This window comes from Chinchilla lanigera, unplaced genomic scaffold, assembly GCF_000276665.1.
Source record: "Chinchilla lanigera isolate Chin_1 unplaced genomic scaffold, ChiLan1.0 scaffold00030, whole genome shotgun sequence".
Lineage (NCBI taxonomy): Eukaryota > Metazoa > Chordata > Mammalia > Rodentia > Chinchillidae > Chinchilla > Chinchilla lanigera.
Window position 1 is genome coordinate 4,204,832 of NW_004955431.1, and position 16,886 is coordinate 4,221,717.

The following is a 16,886-nucleotide window of genomic DNA, read 5'->3' on the forward strand; positions in this document are numbered from 1 at the left end:
AATTAAATGTTGACAATTGATTTGGACAATTATTGCAATGATATTTACTATTAAGCAAATTAAAATACTGGACACATCATGACATAACATCATGCTGGGAAAATATTTCTATTGAGAGGCAAAAGTTGATAATGCAGGCAAAGGAGTGAGTGCAAAAGGGAAGTCAGTGAGTGAGTGAGAAGAGACAGGACCCAGGACCTGCGTAGCTGACCAATCTTGCGGGGGAGCAGGACAGGTCCTCCTTAAAGCAGAAAGGAGCTCTACTTACCCGTATCTAGGTGCAAGATCTGCTAATGAGATGATTAACATGCTTTCTGATGGCTTTCACTATCCCCTGCAATTAGAAGCAAAGTCATCTGCTGAGAATGGGGAGGGTTGGATAAGGATAAAGTTTGAGAAGGTATAGAACACCATTCAGAGTGTGAATTATCCAGGAGAGCAGTGAATTGTCTAAGGAATTTTCTAGAACAGCACTGTTCCATGGAAGTGTAATGTGTCTTACCTATGGAATTTAAAATTTTCTAGTAGGCACAATGAAAGTGAAAAGAACCAGGTACAATTAATTTTAATGACACTTTATTTAACCTGACATATTCAAAATTATTGCTCCCACATGTAGTCCATATTAAAAATATTTAGGTATTTTAGGTTCTTTTAGTACTAAATGTTCAAAAGCCAGTGTGCATTTTACATTTGAAGCACATCTTAATTCATACAAGCTACATTTCAAATGCTTCATAGTGACATGTGGCCAGTGGTACCATGTTGCATATCACAAGCCTAGGACATAAAGTAGGACTAATGGGGAACACTGAGAGTCCCTGGGAGAGGGATAGAGGGAATTGGTGGCATGTACAGTAAAATGATTGTACAGATTGATGCTAAGACATAATACACAAAAATTAAAGTGGGGTGAGGAGATATAAAATGATATGAGGGCCAATGGATTGTAGAGCTGTAGATGCTATGTACCATATGAAGAGGTCTGGAAAGATTCTTGCCTTCACAACCCGCTGTTCTTGGCAGATATACCAATAGCAGTACTATGAAGTAGGTATATGATAAGTAGCAGAGGCAGTAGCTCAAAATGCGTGCTATGAAAGTTAAGGTGAGGAAGAGTTCACTTCCAATTAGGATAGTTCAGAAGGGTTCATTCAAGGTGGCAGGTAAATCTGGCCTTGAAGGATGAGGAGGATTTTAATCATATGCAGAAGACATGGTTCAAATTTTTAAAAAGTAAGCAATGGTAGAAAACCCAAAATGTTTAATGTCTCAGGGTAAGAACTAAAAAAAGAAAACCTTGAGATTGAAAGAATTATTAATTACAAAAGGGAAGGCAGGCTCTGCATAGTGTTACGTCTTTAAAGGAGAGCACTAGGATAAGCTCCCTTTGGGGGAAAAAGCCTCCTCATAAAATAAAGTCATACCCCCACCCCAGACAGAATGCCTCCTAAAACTGAGAAAAAATGATGACCAAAGAGTGCTCCCAAGAAATAAGTGCCTTCCTTCCTGCCCTCCAAGCCGTACTATCATACAGTTAGACAGAAGCTTCCCTCTCTCCTTCAGAATCCAGCTTCATATTTCTCACATTTAGTGAGTTACGTTGAAAGAGAAAACCCTTCCTTCTCATGTTCTGGAAGAAAACATTTGGAACCAGGTAGGGTTGCAAGAGGTGGGATTAAGAAGGCTTTAATTACCATAAGCACTTTTTTTAAAGATAGGGGGTGTACTCCATCACATAGGCCCAGTTTACAATGCTTTTAGAAAACAAGCTGTGCACATACACTGTAATATTTTTTTTCTAATCCAGATGCTGTTTCTGTTTAACTTTTAAGAGAGAACAAGCACTTCACCTTGTTTGGGTTCTCATACAGTCATCACTGACCAAGAGGAAGCTTGGATTTTTCTAAGTACATACAGATTGTTTTTGCTGAAAAAAAAAAAAAAAAAAAAAAGTCACCCTCTTTTTCTTTACCCAACCGTCCGTGTCTAAACGGTCATGGAAACCTACCAGTATGTCCACTCTCCTTTTTTCACAAGAATGTCCCACTTCAAAAGAATAGTTAGAAGCAACAAGAAGAGCTGGATATTTTCACCAGACTTTAATAATATTGTGCTTTTTATTCACAAATCATGGAATCTTGGTACTTCAGAGCTCATCATTTTAAATTTACAAATCAGTATATGAAAGCACAAAGTTGGGCCAGGGGTATAGCTCAGTGGCATAAGTGCTTGCCTAGCAAGCCTGATTCCCGGTACCAAAAAAAAAGAAAGCACGAGGTTTAGAACCAGTGCTTCCTTCTGAACAACGAGTTATTGATGCCAGGATTGGAAGCTGTATTTACTGTACTAACTCATGTGGCCCTAGAACTAAAACTTATTCTCATAACCAAAGGTGAAGTGCCCAGCAAGTAGAGCATGTCCTATTTATTGAATCAAATGTCCTATTTATTAAAGATAATTTTAATATAGATCTTAGATATAAATCCATAGATCTTAATATAAATAACCCTAAACCTTATAGCATACATTAATATGAGTATAGATTAAGGTATCATTCAGTGAAAATTAATACATGAATTAATAAATGTATACATGTATAATCCCATAAAGTCCACAAAATGAAATATATTTCAACTTAAAAGACAGCAAGTAGCTCAACATACTTAAATGTGAGCTACAGCTTTAAAAATTTTTCACTAGCATGCCATAGTTGTGAAGGCTACATGTACCGCTGATCAGGCTGCTGCATGTCTCCTTGTTGGGAATAAAAATGTCCTTTGTCTGCTGATGCACTTAGGAAGACAAGGAACCCAGTTCTCTTAACATATCTGTGGCTTCCATCCTGATGCTTTTAACCTCATGTGTCTGGGAGATTCTGTAAGATCTGTCTCAGGGAAGCGCAGGCAACCATGTGGGCATCTGAAGGAAGATTGGCAAGTGACTGAATCAGCTTCTTGACTATTGTCTTCAAACACTGGTGGGCAGCATTCAAGTCTCTGTCAAACTGCTGTCCTTCGATTTGTAGAGCCAAGTGACTGCAGATGTTTCTAAACTCAACACTGTCCTGAAATAAACAGTAAATACAAATAGGAAGTTAGACGACAGGAGCATTGCAGTGCTTTACTTACCCAGCATCCAGAGATTTCTCAGAGAACCACCCTCTTCCAACCACAGCCTATGTAGTTTGACCAGAGCTGACTCTAGCCACTCCTCTTGGAACCAGCCTCATTGAGTATCTTACTTCCACCCAAGCCATGTGGGCTTTCAGGACTGGAGAGCTGACCCAAGCTACAGACCCACATGTGCTAGGCTGGGAAAGAGAAGCCCTCTCTAACTAGAGCTGTTAGAAAAAATCTTGCCACCATATGAAAAGAGTCCAAATGAGGATTAAGCCAGCACAAAAGAAAGCAGAACCAAGTGGTTAAAAGAGATAGCCTCTAATTAACTTTCTTGAGCATGTGAACGATATACCCCAGGATTTTTCAGCTATCTGAGTTAATAAATATCCCTTCTTTGCTTGAGCCAGTTAGGATTGAGATTCTATTATTTGTTCTTAAAAGAGCTGTGACTAATACAAAAATAGTTTCTATTCCTATTATTCCATATGTACTGTGTTCAAGATTCCAATATAGAATTCATTATTTGTGAACATTGTTTTAAGAAATGTCAAATGCAAATTTAGACAGAGTAGTTCCCAGGTGATTTAAAAGAATGAAGTAATTCAACAGGTTTTTAAAATCCCCAAATGGTTCACATTCTAAAATCCATTGCAAATAAATAGTACACTAACATTTTTCCACATGAGAGAAAATTTTGAAAATATGGTCTCTTTTAAATACAGGAACATAAGCTTCCCCAGATTTCTGCTTTTTGAGAACACATTTAGTGTCCCCTAAAATCCCATGTCACTTAATTCCTACAATTCTAAACAAAATAGAACAAACATCCTTTCTGAGATTGTAAGAGAGTAAGAGAAATGCTGCAATGTCCAGAAAGGAAAGCCAGACTATTTTAGCTGTCTGCCAGTACCACCAAGAAAAAAAAAATCTCTCTTGAGCTAATTTAGGATAGGAGGTAAAGCTGTGCCTGAGACTGTGTAACTGTGGACCTGCACTACGCAGTACAGATACTTTAAATTTGGAATCATCCTCTACACTATATTTATATCTTGGGAACACCCATGCTATGAAATTAACTTGACAATTTGAACTGGGCTGAAATATGTATGGACACACAGCAAAAGCAAACAAAAGTTTGTTCCAGGGAACACGTCCAAAACCCATGCCCCGTAATAGTATTCTCATAAGCCTCTGTCAAAGATGAACTCAAAATATGAAATTTAAAATACAGTCTACCATGAGATGGTAGATGCATTGGCAGGATCAGATGCCAAGAATTTATAAGAGACCATAAAATATGTTTAAAATGGTTAAAGATGTAAAGGAGGAATTTATAAAAGGTTTTAAGAAAAAACAGACTTGAAAAAGAACCAAATAACACTTTTACACATCACAATTATAGTGATAAATTAAAAACTCTATGGACAGCTTCAATCACCTGATTACATTTGTCTGAAGTGAGGATTAGTAAGCTGGATGATAAATATGAGAAAATGATCCAGAATGCAAGATAAAAAAGTTAAAAGTATGGGAAATATGAAGAGGAAGTTAAGCAACTTGGATGACAGAATAAGAGAGTCCAATAAAAACATAGAAAATAGGAGAGAAGCAATATTAAAAGCAAATAATGAAGGAGGGTTATCTAGAATGAACTAAGGTGTGAATCCTTAGGTTCAGGAAGACAAATGAGCCTGTGAAGAGTAAGTTCAATGAGATCCAAATTTAAACTCATTCAAACAAACAAACAAAAATCTGGAGAGGGTGGTACTAGGAGTGCTTTACTACTGAGCTACATCCCCACCACATTTGTTGTTGTTGTTGTTGTTGTTGTTTGGTCTTTGGGAGAGTTTTTTTGGAGACAAGGTCTCTTTAACTTGCCCAGCTGGACAACTCCTAATTCTCCTGCCTCAGCCTCTATAACTACTGGGATCACAAGCATGCCTCACCTTGTCTGGGCAGAGGCAAAATTACTCTTACAAGCAACCAGAAAAAAGGTTAGATGAGATTTAACAAATGATAAGGCAGTCTCACTGTAACAAATAAGACAGAAGAAAATGGAATAATATATTGAAATACAGTAGCTGTTAATGTAAAATTTTTAAACCTATTAATCTATTATTTAAAACTTGGGGCAAAATACATATACTCTCACTTAAAATGACAGAAGGAGTTTACTAGTAATGGACACTCACTGTCAGCTCTTTCTCAGGATTAGATTCAGCAAAAGAAATTCAACTCAGGGGCAAAAATGAAATGTAAGAAGCAAGAGTGAACAATAAACTTAAATACATGATAGGAATCTAAAGAATTGGTTACAGAAACAAAAATAATTAAGGGCTTACAAAAGCAAAATAGTTATAAAATGCAGAAGATACTTAACACGTACAATGGAATGGCATTCTAAGTACTAGATTTTTCCAAATAAAGATGGGAAAACTGATAAATTTCAGACTTGAAAAGTATATGTGTGAAGCATATACAGATTATCATTAAAAGTAGAGGTATGAATATATATATATATATAAATGCATAAAACTTCAAATCAGCAGAAGAACATGGTATATTAAAATTTTATTGATCCTATTTATAGAAGGTAAAAATGTGGAAATGATGGCACAAATATAAAGCAAAGTAAATAGCACTAAATAAGATAATAGAAGTAAATCTGAATTTATCCATAAGCACAATAAGTGCAGACTGATGAAACCATCTTTTGAAAAACAGTGTTTACCAGACTTGATTTTAAACATCTATCTATATGTTATTGATAAATAACACATTTAAAACTAAAATCACATAAAGGTTGAAAGCAAATGGATATGAGTATAAAAGAAGAGAGAAAAAAGCAAAGAGAAGGCAAAATACAACTGGAAAAAAGATCATTTGGGGGATGAAATAAACCTTACAGCCTTAATATACACTCACTCTACCAACATAAAGGCTTATTTTAACTCAGCTTTCTCTGAAATTGGTGAATCAAACAAGAAAACAATCAACATGTACATAAAAGACTGAAAAAACACTGAGCAGAATTTTGAGCCAATAGAAATAAGCTAAGAATTCAGTTCGATAGGTTAGGGGAAGAACAGATTAATCCTGAAGAAAATGAAAGGAAGAACTAAAAGTTGAGGCAAAGTTTGATTAAAGACTATAGTTTTCTTCCTCATTTTCTGTAGAAAGAGACACTATTTTCCCCCAAGAAAAACCTTGTCACTTGGATAATAAAGACCTGGGTTTCTGAAGAAGTGCTTATTTGACAACATCCCTAAAGAATCAAAGCAAATACCCATTTATTTCAGTTCTGCAAACAAAGGCAGCAGCACCACTGTGCAAGCTGGAAGCTGGGGTAGACGGATAAACACGCGGCAGCCCCTGTCCTCAAGTGTTCCCAACCATGGAACGGGTTTTTTCTCTTTACAGCACTCTTATTTCCTACTTTTATGTGTTGCTCATTTCTGTTCAGATGTCAAGGGGATCCTTAGATAACCTGTCCCTCAGTTTATGGGGTAACCTATGGTACCGAAGTGTATTTCTTGGGAATGGGAAAATAGGAGGAAAAATTACTGTGGACTGTTTCTCCCAAATCCACACCAAAGAAAATTGTCTGCTTGCTTTATAGAAGTAATCCAACTCTAAGTACAAAGTGGAAGGATCAAAGAAAACATGCAAAGGGAAATTCAAAATAGGAGCCACTGAGACCCGTGCTGACGTGTGCCTATTAGCCAGTCTGCAAAGGCATTCATCACCTAGCGAAGATTAAAATGCCTTTAAAAAATATAGTTGAGTGCCTAAAATCTGAAGTCAATTTCACATTTACTGTTAAGAATCAAAGAAGGCATCGTTTGGGAAAATTACATGTATAATAAAATTCGACTGCTGGACTGTACTGGTCCCTGAGGCCCTGGGCAAACTTTAGCTCTCTGGCAAGCTCTGCAAGGTCTCTTTATTTTACTATTCTAGTACAGTATTTCCTTCTAATCCTTTCTCAAATATATTAACAGTCAAAGAAAACAAATTAATAGGAATAGGCTTTCCATGGGACTCTTAAGCCAGGGGAGGGAAAAATAAAACAAGTGATTGCTTCTCTTTCTTTCTAGAAGGTCTGAAGTCCAACCATGTATTCAGTAATCATTACCTGCAACCAAAGCTCTGCTACTTCTGCTGTAGAAGGTGGAAGTCACAATCATGGTGTTAAGAGAAGAGCCTGTTTAATGGGTCACAGACTTTCAGTAGAAACTTACACGATCAATACTGATGATGATTTCATTTAACAGTGTTTCCATTCACTGACAGAGCGTATCCACCCAGCAGCTTGTATTCAGTAAGTCCCAGATACTCCCAAAAATGATGTAATATCCTACACTACACTTTGAGCACTTTGTCAGAATTAGAACAATATGGCTGAGCAATCTAAAGCAGGTTTTAGAACTTCCAAAGCATTATGTAATTGCAGGTTTGGGGTATGAAATGTATTGATGGCTACAACGGTCCAAATTGATGGCTGATATTTATCTTTCCAAGTGAGTTGAAATTCTCTCCCATGACTCCACTGATCTACTAGGATGATTGCCTGGATCTGTTTAATTCAGTTAATCAATTAATTGAATTTATTTCACATGTATATCAAACCTCTGCTACATAACTGACTACAATGGATAAAAAGCAGTAAGACATGGTATCTGATCTCTAAAAGTGCTTATAAGCCAGTACAGGAAATGAGACACAGAGATCACATATCTAAATATTCAATGAAATATAAGGGGTGTGGTAAATATCACAAAATCTGAACCCTGTAGGAAAGCAGATAGGTATACTCTCACAATCTAAGCATAGCACAGGGTTCCTACAAAGCTGATATGTGAAGCAAAGCTGGAATTTACCTCTATTTCACCATTCCACTGTTCATCGAAGACCCATCCCAAATTACAAACTGAGCCCTAATGAGTCACAGAGCAGAGCCTACTGTCCAGTGTGGGAGAAAAGACCCACAACAAAATTACCAAGCTGTAGATACCGGGGGAGGAGAGCTGGGATTCCATGGGAGCAAGCAACAAACCTTGAGGCTGGAACAAAAGTGACTGCAAGTGAATCATTTCAAATTTCTGCCTTGGCTAGCTTCACACTATTTTTCTCAAGGCTGACTGAGTGTTAAGAGCATTGTAAATCTCAGATGGGCAGTGACTGAATGCATGATCAAGGCTGGCCTGCTGGTCTGTGTCTCTTCCCTGAAATGTAACTGAGTGGCCTTGGTTGTAGGAAAGCTGTTCAAAGAAGGGAACCTCCTACACCCTCTGTAAAGCCACCTTTAGCCAGTCAGAGACATCTGAGTCTGAGCCCTCTCTCTTTAGCTCCGTTCTTTCCCATTCAGTGCAAGGGAGATCTCTTGGGACAGTGCCACCCTTTTACTTTTCTGCATTATGCACTGTGTTTATTAGGAATGCACATGTCTAGAACCCTTGAATAGCTAAAACAATATTTGAAAGAACTTTAAAAACACCTTACAATAAGTTCTTTGCACCTGTAGATCCTCCCCCTCCTCCTCCCCAGGAGGAAAAGTTAGCCGTTTTTTAACTCCTTACTGAAAATAAACATTCCTATCAGAACTGAAGACTTAAAGACAAAAGGCATCTGGCAATAGAGTCAGTTTCAAAGCTTGTTTCCTGAAAGTAACACCAGTGGATAACAAAGTCAAGCATACAATATGACTTTACACGCTCTAAAATGCAGATAATGTTTAAACAACTCACAAAGTATTGGACTTTTGTTTGTTTTTCATTTTTGTTTTTGTTGTGCCAAACTAACTATCAACTTCAAAATCACTTCTGGATTTACATAAATCATTGATCAGTTCAGGATCAACTATTCATTGGCTTTAAAATAAATTCACTTAAAAAAAAGAGTCACATCTCAAGTTATATTATTCTCTTACAATGGCTTCACAAGCTTGTTTCTTCTTACGTTTTTCCCTCCAGCTCTTCAAGAAGACTTCTACAGAGAGGAAGGAAGGGAAGAAGGATGGGAAAGAGAAGGAGGGAAGCCAAAAATTAAAAAGAAAAAGAGAGAGAAAAATAAGTGGGGAAAAAAAGCAAGCTTATGTCTGTCCTTGTGGGATAGGGTCTGGTGTTAATAAACTTCTGACTGGCCAGCAGGCTGCTCTTCGCTCACATCCCAGGGCTGGGTTTGACAATGGAACACAGACACTTTCTCTGAACCCATTAGGAGTCTCTGCACGAGAGGTGTACGTAAAGTGGGGTGATGTTTCTGTTTCACAGGGAGGTTGCGAAAAACATACTATTATAAACTAGGAATTATCCCCATTTCATTTGGTTCATCAGCATCTGGCTTTGGACTACCGATTTACAGGGCCCAGAGTAATCACCAGTTGCCTGAACCCGAGGTCAATCTCAAATAGATATGTAACTGTGTATTAATAAAACACCCAATGAAGAGCCAAAGTACTTGCCAGTCACCATAAAAAGTCTATCGTCCACAGGAAATTAAACATTTTTACTTGTGGTGGACCCAGTATAAACGCTCACAAATAACTAAGGTTCCTTATGCATTTGCTTTGGGTATGGCACCATTTTCAGCTGAAAAATCCACTGAAAAGCACTTTTGTAATGAGTATAAACACTTAATTCAGGGATGTTAATAAGGCAAACCCAAAAACTAAACTAAACTAAACTAAGCTAAAATAAAACATTGCAGCATTGCTACCAAGTTGGCAAATATAAGGAGTTTTGTCTTAGGGCTTTCCTGAAATCTTCTTCCCCAAATTTTCATTTCAGAAAACTTTGATGTCCTGATTTTCTCGTCATTCACATTATAGGGTGTTACAAAGCTATAGAGGAAGCACCATGTCCATGTGTGGAGTTGGGAGTGTGGAGGATAACAGAAATTCTATGACAAGTCACTGGGCCATGAAGGCACAATTTTATACCAAATAATAAGCAGTTCCCTGACTGTAGATACTTATATATAACCAAGAGTATTTATTTCTCAAATATCATATTAGTAATTCAGGAAGACACAGTTCTCAACTTTATGAAAACTAGCTTCACTAATGTTAACAGGGAAAATAAAGCCCTCATTCTCACTATCTTCCCCTTAACAGCCCAATGGTCACACTCGAAGTTTGCAAAGAGCATTAGCAATGATTGTGACGCCAATGCCAACAGTTTTATGACTGCTGCTCTTGCTCCATAGAATGAGAATACCAGACCAGACTACTGAATGTGACAGAAACATTGGTACCAAAATAAGCTAAGTGAAACTTGTGAGCTCGCAGACAAGCTTAACCTATAATGGGCAGAAAGTTCATCTGCCTCAGAAAGGTGACGTCAGCCATAGTGTCTGTGCAGTTTGCTTTAGAACACAATTCTGGAAACTATAAATGTTTTTAATTCTCAAAGGAAGACCACTCAAACTCAATCAGAGTAACTGTGTCATTGGCTTGGCTAATGGTCCCTATGTGAATTGGTCATTTTCAGCAATTCAAAAAATCCTAAATGGGCTTCCTTCTAGTGTCCTTCACCCTTCTGTGCTCCCTTTGGGTGGCAAATATTAGTTTAATGATGATTTCCTGATTTTACCTAGTGCTTTTTGTCACCATGTAAAGTAACCATCATAAGAGGAGGCATAGACATCACCCAGTGTTGTGAATTGAATGATGTCCAGTTCATCCCTGAAGTTCCTGTGTTGAAGCTGTAATCCCCTAGATGACTGTCTTGGGAGATAGGGCCTTTAGGAAGCTAAGGAAAAGAGAGGTCCTATTGTGGACCCTAATCTTGTGTAAGAAAGGACACCAGATTTCCCTACATAGGCCCAGTGAAAGGCCATATGAAGACAGGGAGAAAGTGGCTATCTGTAAACCAGGAGGCCCTTATGAGAAACCAAATTTGTCAGCACTTTAAACCTGGACTTCTAGCCTCTGCAACAGTAAGAAAACAAATATCTGTTGTCTAAGCCACTCAATGTATGATATTTCATTATAGCAGCTGAACTAATACACCCAGTTTATGATGTAACAGCACCAAAGAGATCAGATGTTAGAGAGATTTCCACACGTTCCTAAGTGGCACACAAGAGTTAGTTCCACGAGCAGACTTCCTCCTGAAATCATGCTTTTGTAGGAAACCACTCTGCATGTTCTTTTTCTGTTCTTGTTACTGGGAATCAAACTCAGGACCTTGCACTTGCCAGGCAAGCACTGTGCAGTGGAGCTATATCCCCGGCCTTAGCTTGCATGTTGTTAATATTAAAGATAACACCCTTTCAAATCATTTTAACTAACATTAATATTAACAAAGCTAAGTCTGCTCAACCACCATGAGAAAGACAGAACACAGTCGCCTCAAATCTAAATGCTTCATAATCATTCATTTATTAGCCAAGTAGAGATACTGCCTTTCTCCAAATGGCACACCACATAGATTCACAGATGCTGGCTGCTCCCTGCTTCCCTCCCTATGAAAAACACTGGCTGTTCTTAGCAGCCCTGAAACGTATTGCTGTAGCGCAGTTGGACAGCAAACTTCAGCAGCAGAACTGCTGAGGATCCCTGGTTTTTTGAGCACTGTAGACTCTTCTAGAAAGTGCCATCAACACATCCAGAAGCCTGCAATGCTTGTGCAAGACAAAAAAGGAGAGGACCATGACTCAAGGGGATGGATGGGTAAAGAGAACTTTGAGCCTTCTTAGAGACTGAGAGGAATTGTAGAAAATGCAATAGTTCCCCCTTACAATTTTTCCACTTCCATTTACCTGTGTTCATCTATGGTCTGAAGATATATCCATGGTCCAGAAACAAACAGTTCAGAAGCTCTAAACTGTGCATGGTTCTGAGTCATGTGATGAAATCTTGCACTGTCAACTCTATCCCGTTTAGGATTATCTCTTTGTCCAATGGCTCATGCTGCACATCCTACAACCCCTGCTAGTCACTTAGGAGCCATCTTGACTATCAGACTGGCTGCCAAGGTAAGGCAGTGCTTGTGTCCAAAAAGCACTTCTCTGTAACAAAATAGAACATCATAATGCCTGCATCACTCCTCTTACTTCATCTCATCTTCAAGGCAGTGATTCACATCACAGCACCCCAAGAAGGGAGAGTACAGCACAATTACATATTTTGAGAGAATGAGAAAGACCACACTTTATTAGAGTATATTGTTATACTTGTCTATTTTACTATTAGTTATTGTTTATTAATCTCTTATTGCACCTACTTTATAAGCTAACCCTTATCACAGGTAAGTATGCATAAGAATAAACATAGTATATACAGGGGTACCTCAGTTCATGAACTTAATTCTTTCCACAATTCTGGTTGCACAATTCATTCCATGATGATTGTGACAACTGAACTGGCTGGACCAAGGTACCACTTTATAGTGTTTAGTAGTATCCTCAGCTCTCCAGTGGGGGTCTTGGAACATATCTCCCAAGGATAAAGGAGGATTACTGCATAAAGACAGAGAAAAAGATTGATAGAAAAGTGTCTGCAGGATGAGAAGGATTTTCTCACCTGTCTGTGGCAAGAATGCACATGGGGGGGGCATTTATTCATTTATTCATTTTAAGAATAATGATGAATGGAAATGCAGCAGGGAAAGAGGAAGACAGTTTGTGTCAGATGGGCTCAATTTTCTCACAAAAGAAGTGAGACGTTGAAGTTTAGATGAAGAAACCCTAAAGAAGGGTAGAAAGTGTTTAAAACCAAGAGTCAGTTAGAACCGGTTAAAAGTATCACCAAACACAGGTGACTGCTGTATTAAGCTCTAATGGCATAGTTTCAGCTATAATGATTATGAGGAAACTGCCTCTGTGGCAGAGATCACGAGGTTTACTTGACTGCCATGGTGCTGAGTCAGGTCCTTAGGCAGTGGTCTTTTGATCTGACTAAACCTGAAACCTCGCTTTCTGCAACTTATCTGGGCTTCTGTGGTTTATCTAGTCTGGGCGTGCAGGACAATCTGAGGCTCTCAGCATGGGTGCAAGCCTTTCCCCATCTGGCCCGCACTTAAGTCTCCAGCACCATTTTTTGCTGCCTGCCATACTGAACAAATTACAGTTCAGCCAGTGCCCCAGGCCATTTCAATGCCCTTTGATCTTAGATCACACAGTTCTCAACTGTCTTTTCCCTTTAAAGTCTGGAAAGCAAACACACATTTTTTAAAAGGTTGCTTCCTCCAAGAAGCCTTCCAGGTTCACCGGGGGCAAAATTGTTCATTCATTTTCCTTTTGTCAATGATCTATATGCCCTATATATGCTCCTAACTGCACATTAAGTTCCTAAGGTGACTGTAGAAATGCTTCTCACCTGCATAGGGTCTCAGTCTTGGCTTCTGGCTCCACCATTACCCCCATTTGGCAATGTCTGGAGACATTTCTGACTGTATCAATGAGGGATGGGGATAGACTGGCTGGCCTCCAATGGCCAGGGATACTGCTAAGCATCCTACAATACAACACAATAAAGAATTGCCCGGCACAAAAAATCAGTGCTACCAGAAACCTAGTGTAGACACACAATATTTATTTGGGTGCATAATATGCTTTATTAAGCCTGGTTTTAAATATACCTTTTATAGTACATAGTGCAACTTAATATGTAGTAATTTCCCGAACCTTGGTTTGTAGAACAAGAACAGTAACTCCTGAGGAGTGCCCCAAGCCTTCCCCAGTACCCTTCCCCGACTTCCTTCTCTAGAATGGATGAATGCAGCAGTATTCTGGTCAGAACTTAAAACCCAGAAGGACTGAAAGAGATTTGCGACCTTAAACCAGTTACAATGGTTAATGGCAAGGCCAAGACTAGACCTCAGATCTCCCACTTCCACAACCCCACTCAGCTCTCTTTCCTGGCTAATACCACCCGGTACCCGGGAGGAATCTGTGTCCTCTGAATACGGAGCTGGGTGACTTAGCAGGAGTTCCAAGTAGTATTCACACTTCAACACCCAGGCTCCACCCTTCCTTGAGCTGACTTTATGAGAATTTAAATTAACTCTGTAAGACCCCTGCACTCTTTGGGGAACTAGATTTATGCAAAAGAATTATGATTCATGAGTGAAGGAACTTTAAAAAAACGTAAATTATTTCATCACGCAAAAGACAAAGGTGACCTTAGAAATATATTCAAGGCTCTGAAGGAAAGGTTATTCGTTTGGAAGGAGGGAGGGGAGCTGCCCTCCATCCCTAGAAGTCGCACATGTGGAAAGGGCCTTCAGCTACAGCAGCAAGCTGATTTATGTGAGAGGAAGTACTTCCAAAAGGAGGTTTTAGCAAGGCCTCGCCTGCGTCCGGATTCTGCAGTCCAGAGAGCTCTGGGCAGGTCTGGAGCTCCGGGCCCCAGCTGCGCTGCCGAGCCCCCAGCGTGTGTCCTCTCCCGCTCCTCCTCAGGGGTTGATCCGCAGTGGGTAGCCCCATTAGGGCTTCCGCAGCCCCACCCCATTTCCATTCCGCCCCTGCAGCCCCGCCCTGCGAGCCCAAGGGGGCGGAGGGCCCCCGACTCACCTTCAGGTGGATGGGGAAGGACCGCTCCTGCTGGAGGGGCCCCAGCAGCGTCTGCTCTACATTGACCAGCTCGGAGGTCGAGTCCACGACGCGGGCCAGCGCACTGCGCATCGCCATACGCGCCAGGGTGCAGGGCCCACGATCCGGGGCAAAGGGTAGCAGCTCCGCGCCACCCTCGGCGCCTCGCACCTCCTCCGCTTCGGGGGAGCACGCCTGCTCCTGGACATCCCCATTCGTGGCCCCCGTGTCTCTGCCCCCGTCCTCGCGTTCTGGCCGCAGCAGGGCCCGCATAGGACCTGAGCTACTCGGTGCAGCGGTGGGCACGTGGTCCGGGTCTCGCGGGTTCCCCGGGGCTCTCGGACCGTCTCCCCAGCCCCACTCCTGCTGCAGCAGCTGCAGGGTCTGTAGAGCCACCAATTGGTGGCTGATGGAGGCCACTAAGGGCGCGGGGCTGGTCATCGCCTAGGTTGGCGGCTCAGCGCGCTCCGCAAGCAGGTGGAGCAGGAGCAGGGAGGCGGGGGCTTTTGGGGGTCGCCAGGGTTGCATTTCCTAACTTGCCGCTCCAGTGCCTCCGCGTTTCTCCGCGTGAGTGGCGGGCCCCGCCTCTGGCCCGCAATCAGTGACCCGCACTGTCCCCTTCATTCGTTTCAAGTTCGAAAAGGCTTGTTCTGGCCCAAAGCTGCCTGCAGCGCTGTTTGATGTGCACTTGAATATCAGCCAAATGCTGAGCGCTGATTCTTCCTTCTCTCCAGGGCTTTGCTGGGAAAACGTGCTGCTTTGTGCGGATGCATCCATCAGCAAGATTTCCCCGCCCCTTTCCCCTTTGAAGGATGCTTATGCCTAGGATAGGGATGACAGAGACTGGCCCAGGAGCAAAAGTGCGCAGAACCCGGCAAAACTGAAAAAGGGGAAACGGTGCCTGATTCTCCTCCCTCTCCTTCCTAACCCTAGGGGTGATTTCAGGAACTTCCTGGCATAGTCCTAGGCCTCGAATTCCTTCACACAAAAGAAAGTGGACTTCAGTATTTCAGAGTACTACCATCTGGGCTTTGCGACCTGCCCTGCAGGCACCTGCAGCCCGGCTGCTGAAGTGGCATCGTCTCAAGGCAGGTGTGGCCTGCCCCTGAAGCCCAAGCCTGGCACTGCCCAAATGAGGAGCCTCGACGGTTTTACGTGAAACTCCCAAAGAACTCTGACAGCAAGGTTGAAACTAAATCCTTTTATGAGCCGTGAACCCAGGGACAGCTGTACAAATAGTTGCTGTTTTTAATTAAACCTAATGTGGCTACTTCCTTAACTTGGGGAAAAGGACTGGCAATTTTATGCTTTGATAGGTTAGAAACCATCAGTGTATGCTTGCACTTAAGAAAAGAAAACACTTGAGGGATACGATACGAACCATAGAACTGTGCCATCACCATTTCTGCTTTCTCCCTAAATGGAAAACCGTTTAGGAAAGTAGAGGCAAGGGTTCAGGGAACAAAGGAGTGGGCCTTGGCAGACTGGAGGGTGGATTTCATTCTCCCTTTAGAAGCCAGGGTCCTGCAGAGTCAGTTCTGGGGGCAGCTGTAAATGGAGAAGCCACTCTAGTGTGTCTAGTGGTGCAGATGGATAATTCTCAAAGATAGGCGAAGGGATGTGGGGTGCATTAAGGTTTCTTTAACTCCGGAATAGTGTGACCCCATATAATTCTACCCACCGTCCAGCAAAGGTTCCTTCTCCTCAGTGTTTTCTTCGCCTATGAAAACAAATCTGGATGCCAAGGTAAAGAAAACCTTTCTTAAGCAGAAACGAGTATGTTCACACTAATTAGAACTAAGCAGAAATGCATGTCTGTGCATTGACAAAAAGGAAATTACTTTGGAGAGAAGTAAATAGTTGAATGTTGATTAGATTCTCTTGCTATGAAGTTACTGAAGTTCATAAAAATACAGAAATTCTTCCTTATTTATTTATTTTTTAATCCTCAAATGTTGGAGTACATTAGGCTCAGCAGAGACTAACTGGGAATAGCAAAAACTAACCTCTAATTTTCACAAAACGTATCAGATCTCCAGGGCTGCTCCTCTTTCCAGACACACGGGAAATCCAGTTTCATGGACTAACTCTTCCACTCTCGAATGGCTGACTGCAAAACTTTCTTGACAGGTGAAATTCCAGCCAACAGAAAAACTGAAATCGCTAGACAGAGCCCGACCCAAGACCTCTCTTCTTCATAGCAGGCTGATTCTGAGGGCCATCAAACCA

General features: G+C 41.0%; 1 protein-coding gene across 1 annotated transcript; it reads right to left on the reverse strand.

The window, feature by feature from the left end:
- Window positions 1–559: 559 nt before the first annotated feature.
- Dleu7 (deleted in lymphocytic leukemia, 7) lies at window positions 560–15,474 on the reverse strand. Its single transcript, XM_005387603.2, has 2 exons — window positions 14,640–15,474; window positions 560–3,067 (listed from the first exon to the last, which is right to left on the reverse strand). Exons 1-2 carry the CDS (start codon window positions 15,096–15,098, stop codon window positions 2,861–2,863), a joined length of 666 nt encoding a protein of 221 aa, XP_005387660.1. The 5' UTR covers window positions 15,099–15,474; the 3' UTR covers window positions 560–2,860.
- Window positions 15,475–16,886: the final 1,412 nt, after the last annotated feature.

Bases quoted from the DNA above. Each gene is read 5' to 3' on its own strand.
- Dleu7 (XM_005387603.2), bottom strand. From the start codon at position 15,098: ATGACCAGCCCCGCGCCCTTAGTGGCCTCCATCAGCCACCAATTGGTG. The intron at 3,068-14,639 runs GTGAGTCGGGGG...TGTTTATTTCAG, and splicing joins CCTTCCCCATCCACCTGAAG to GACAGTGTTGAGTTTAGAAA.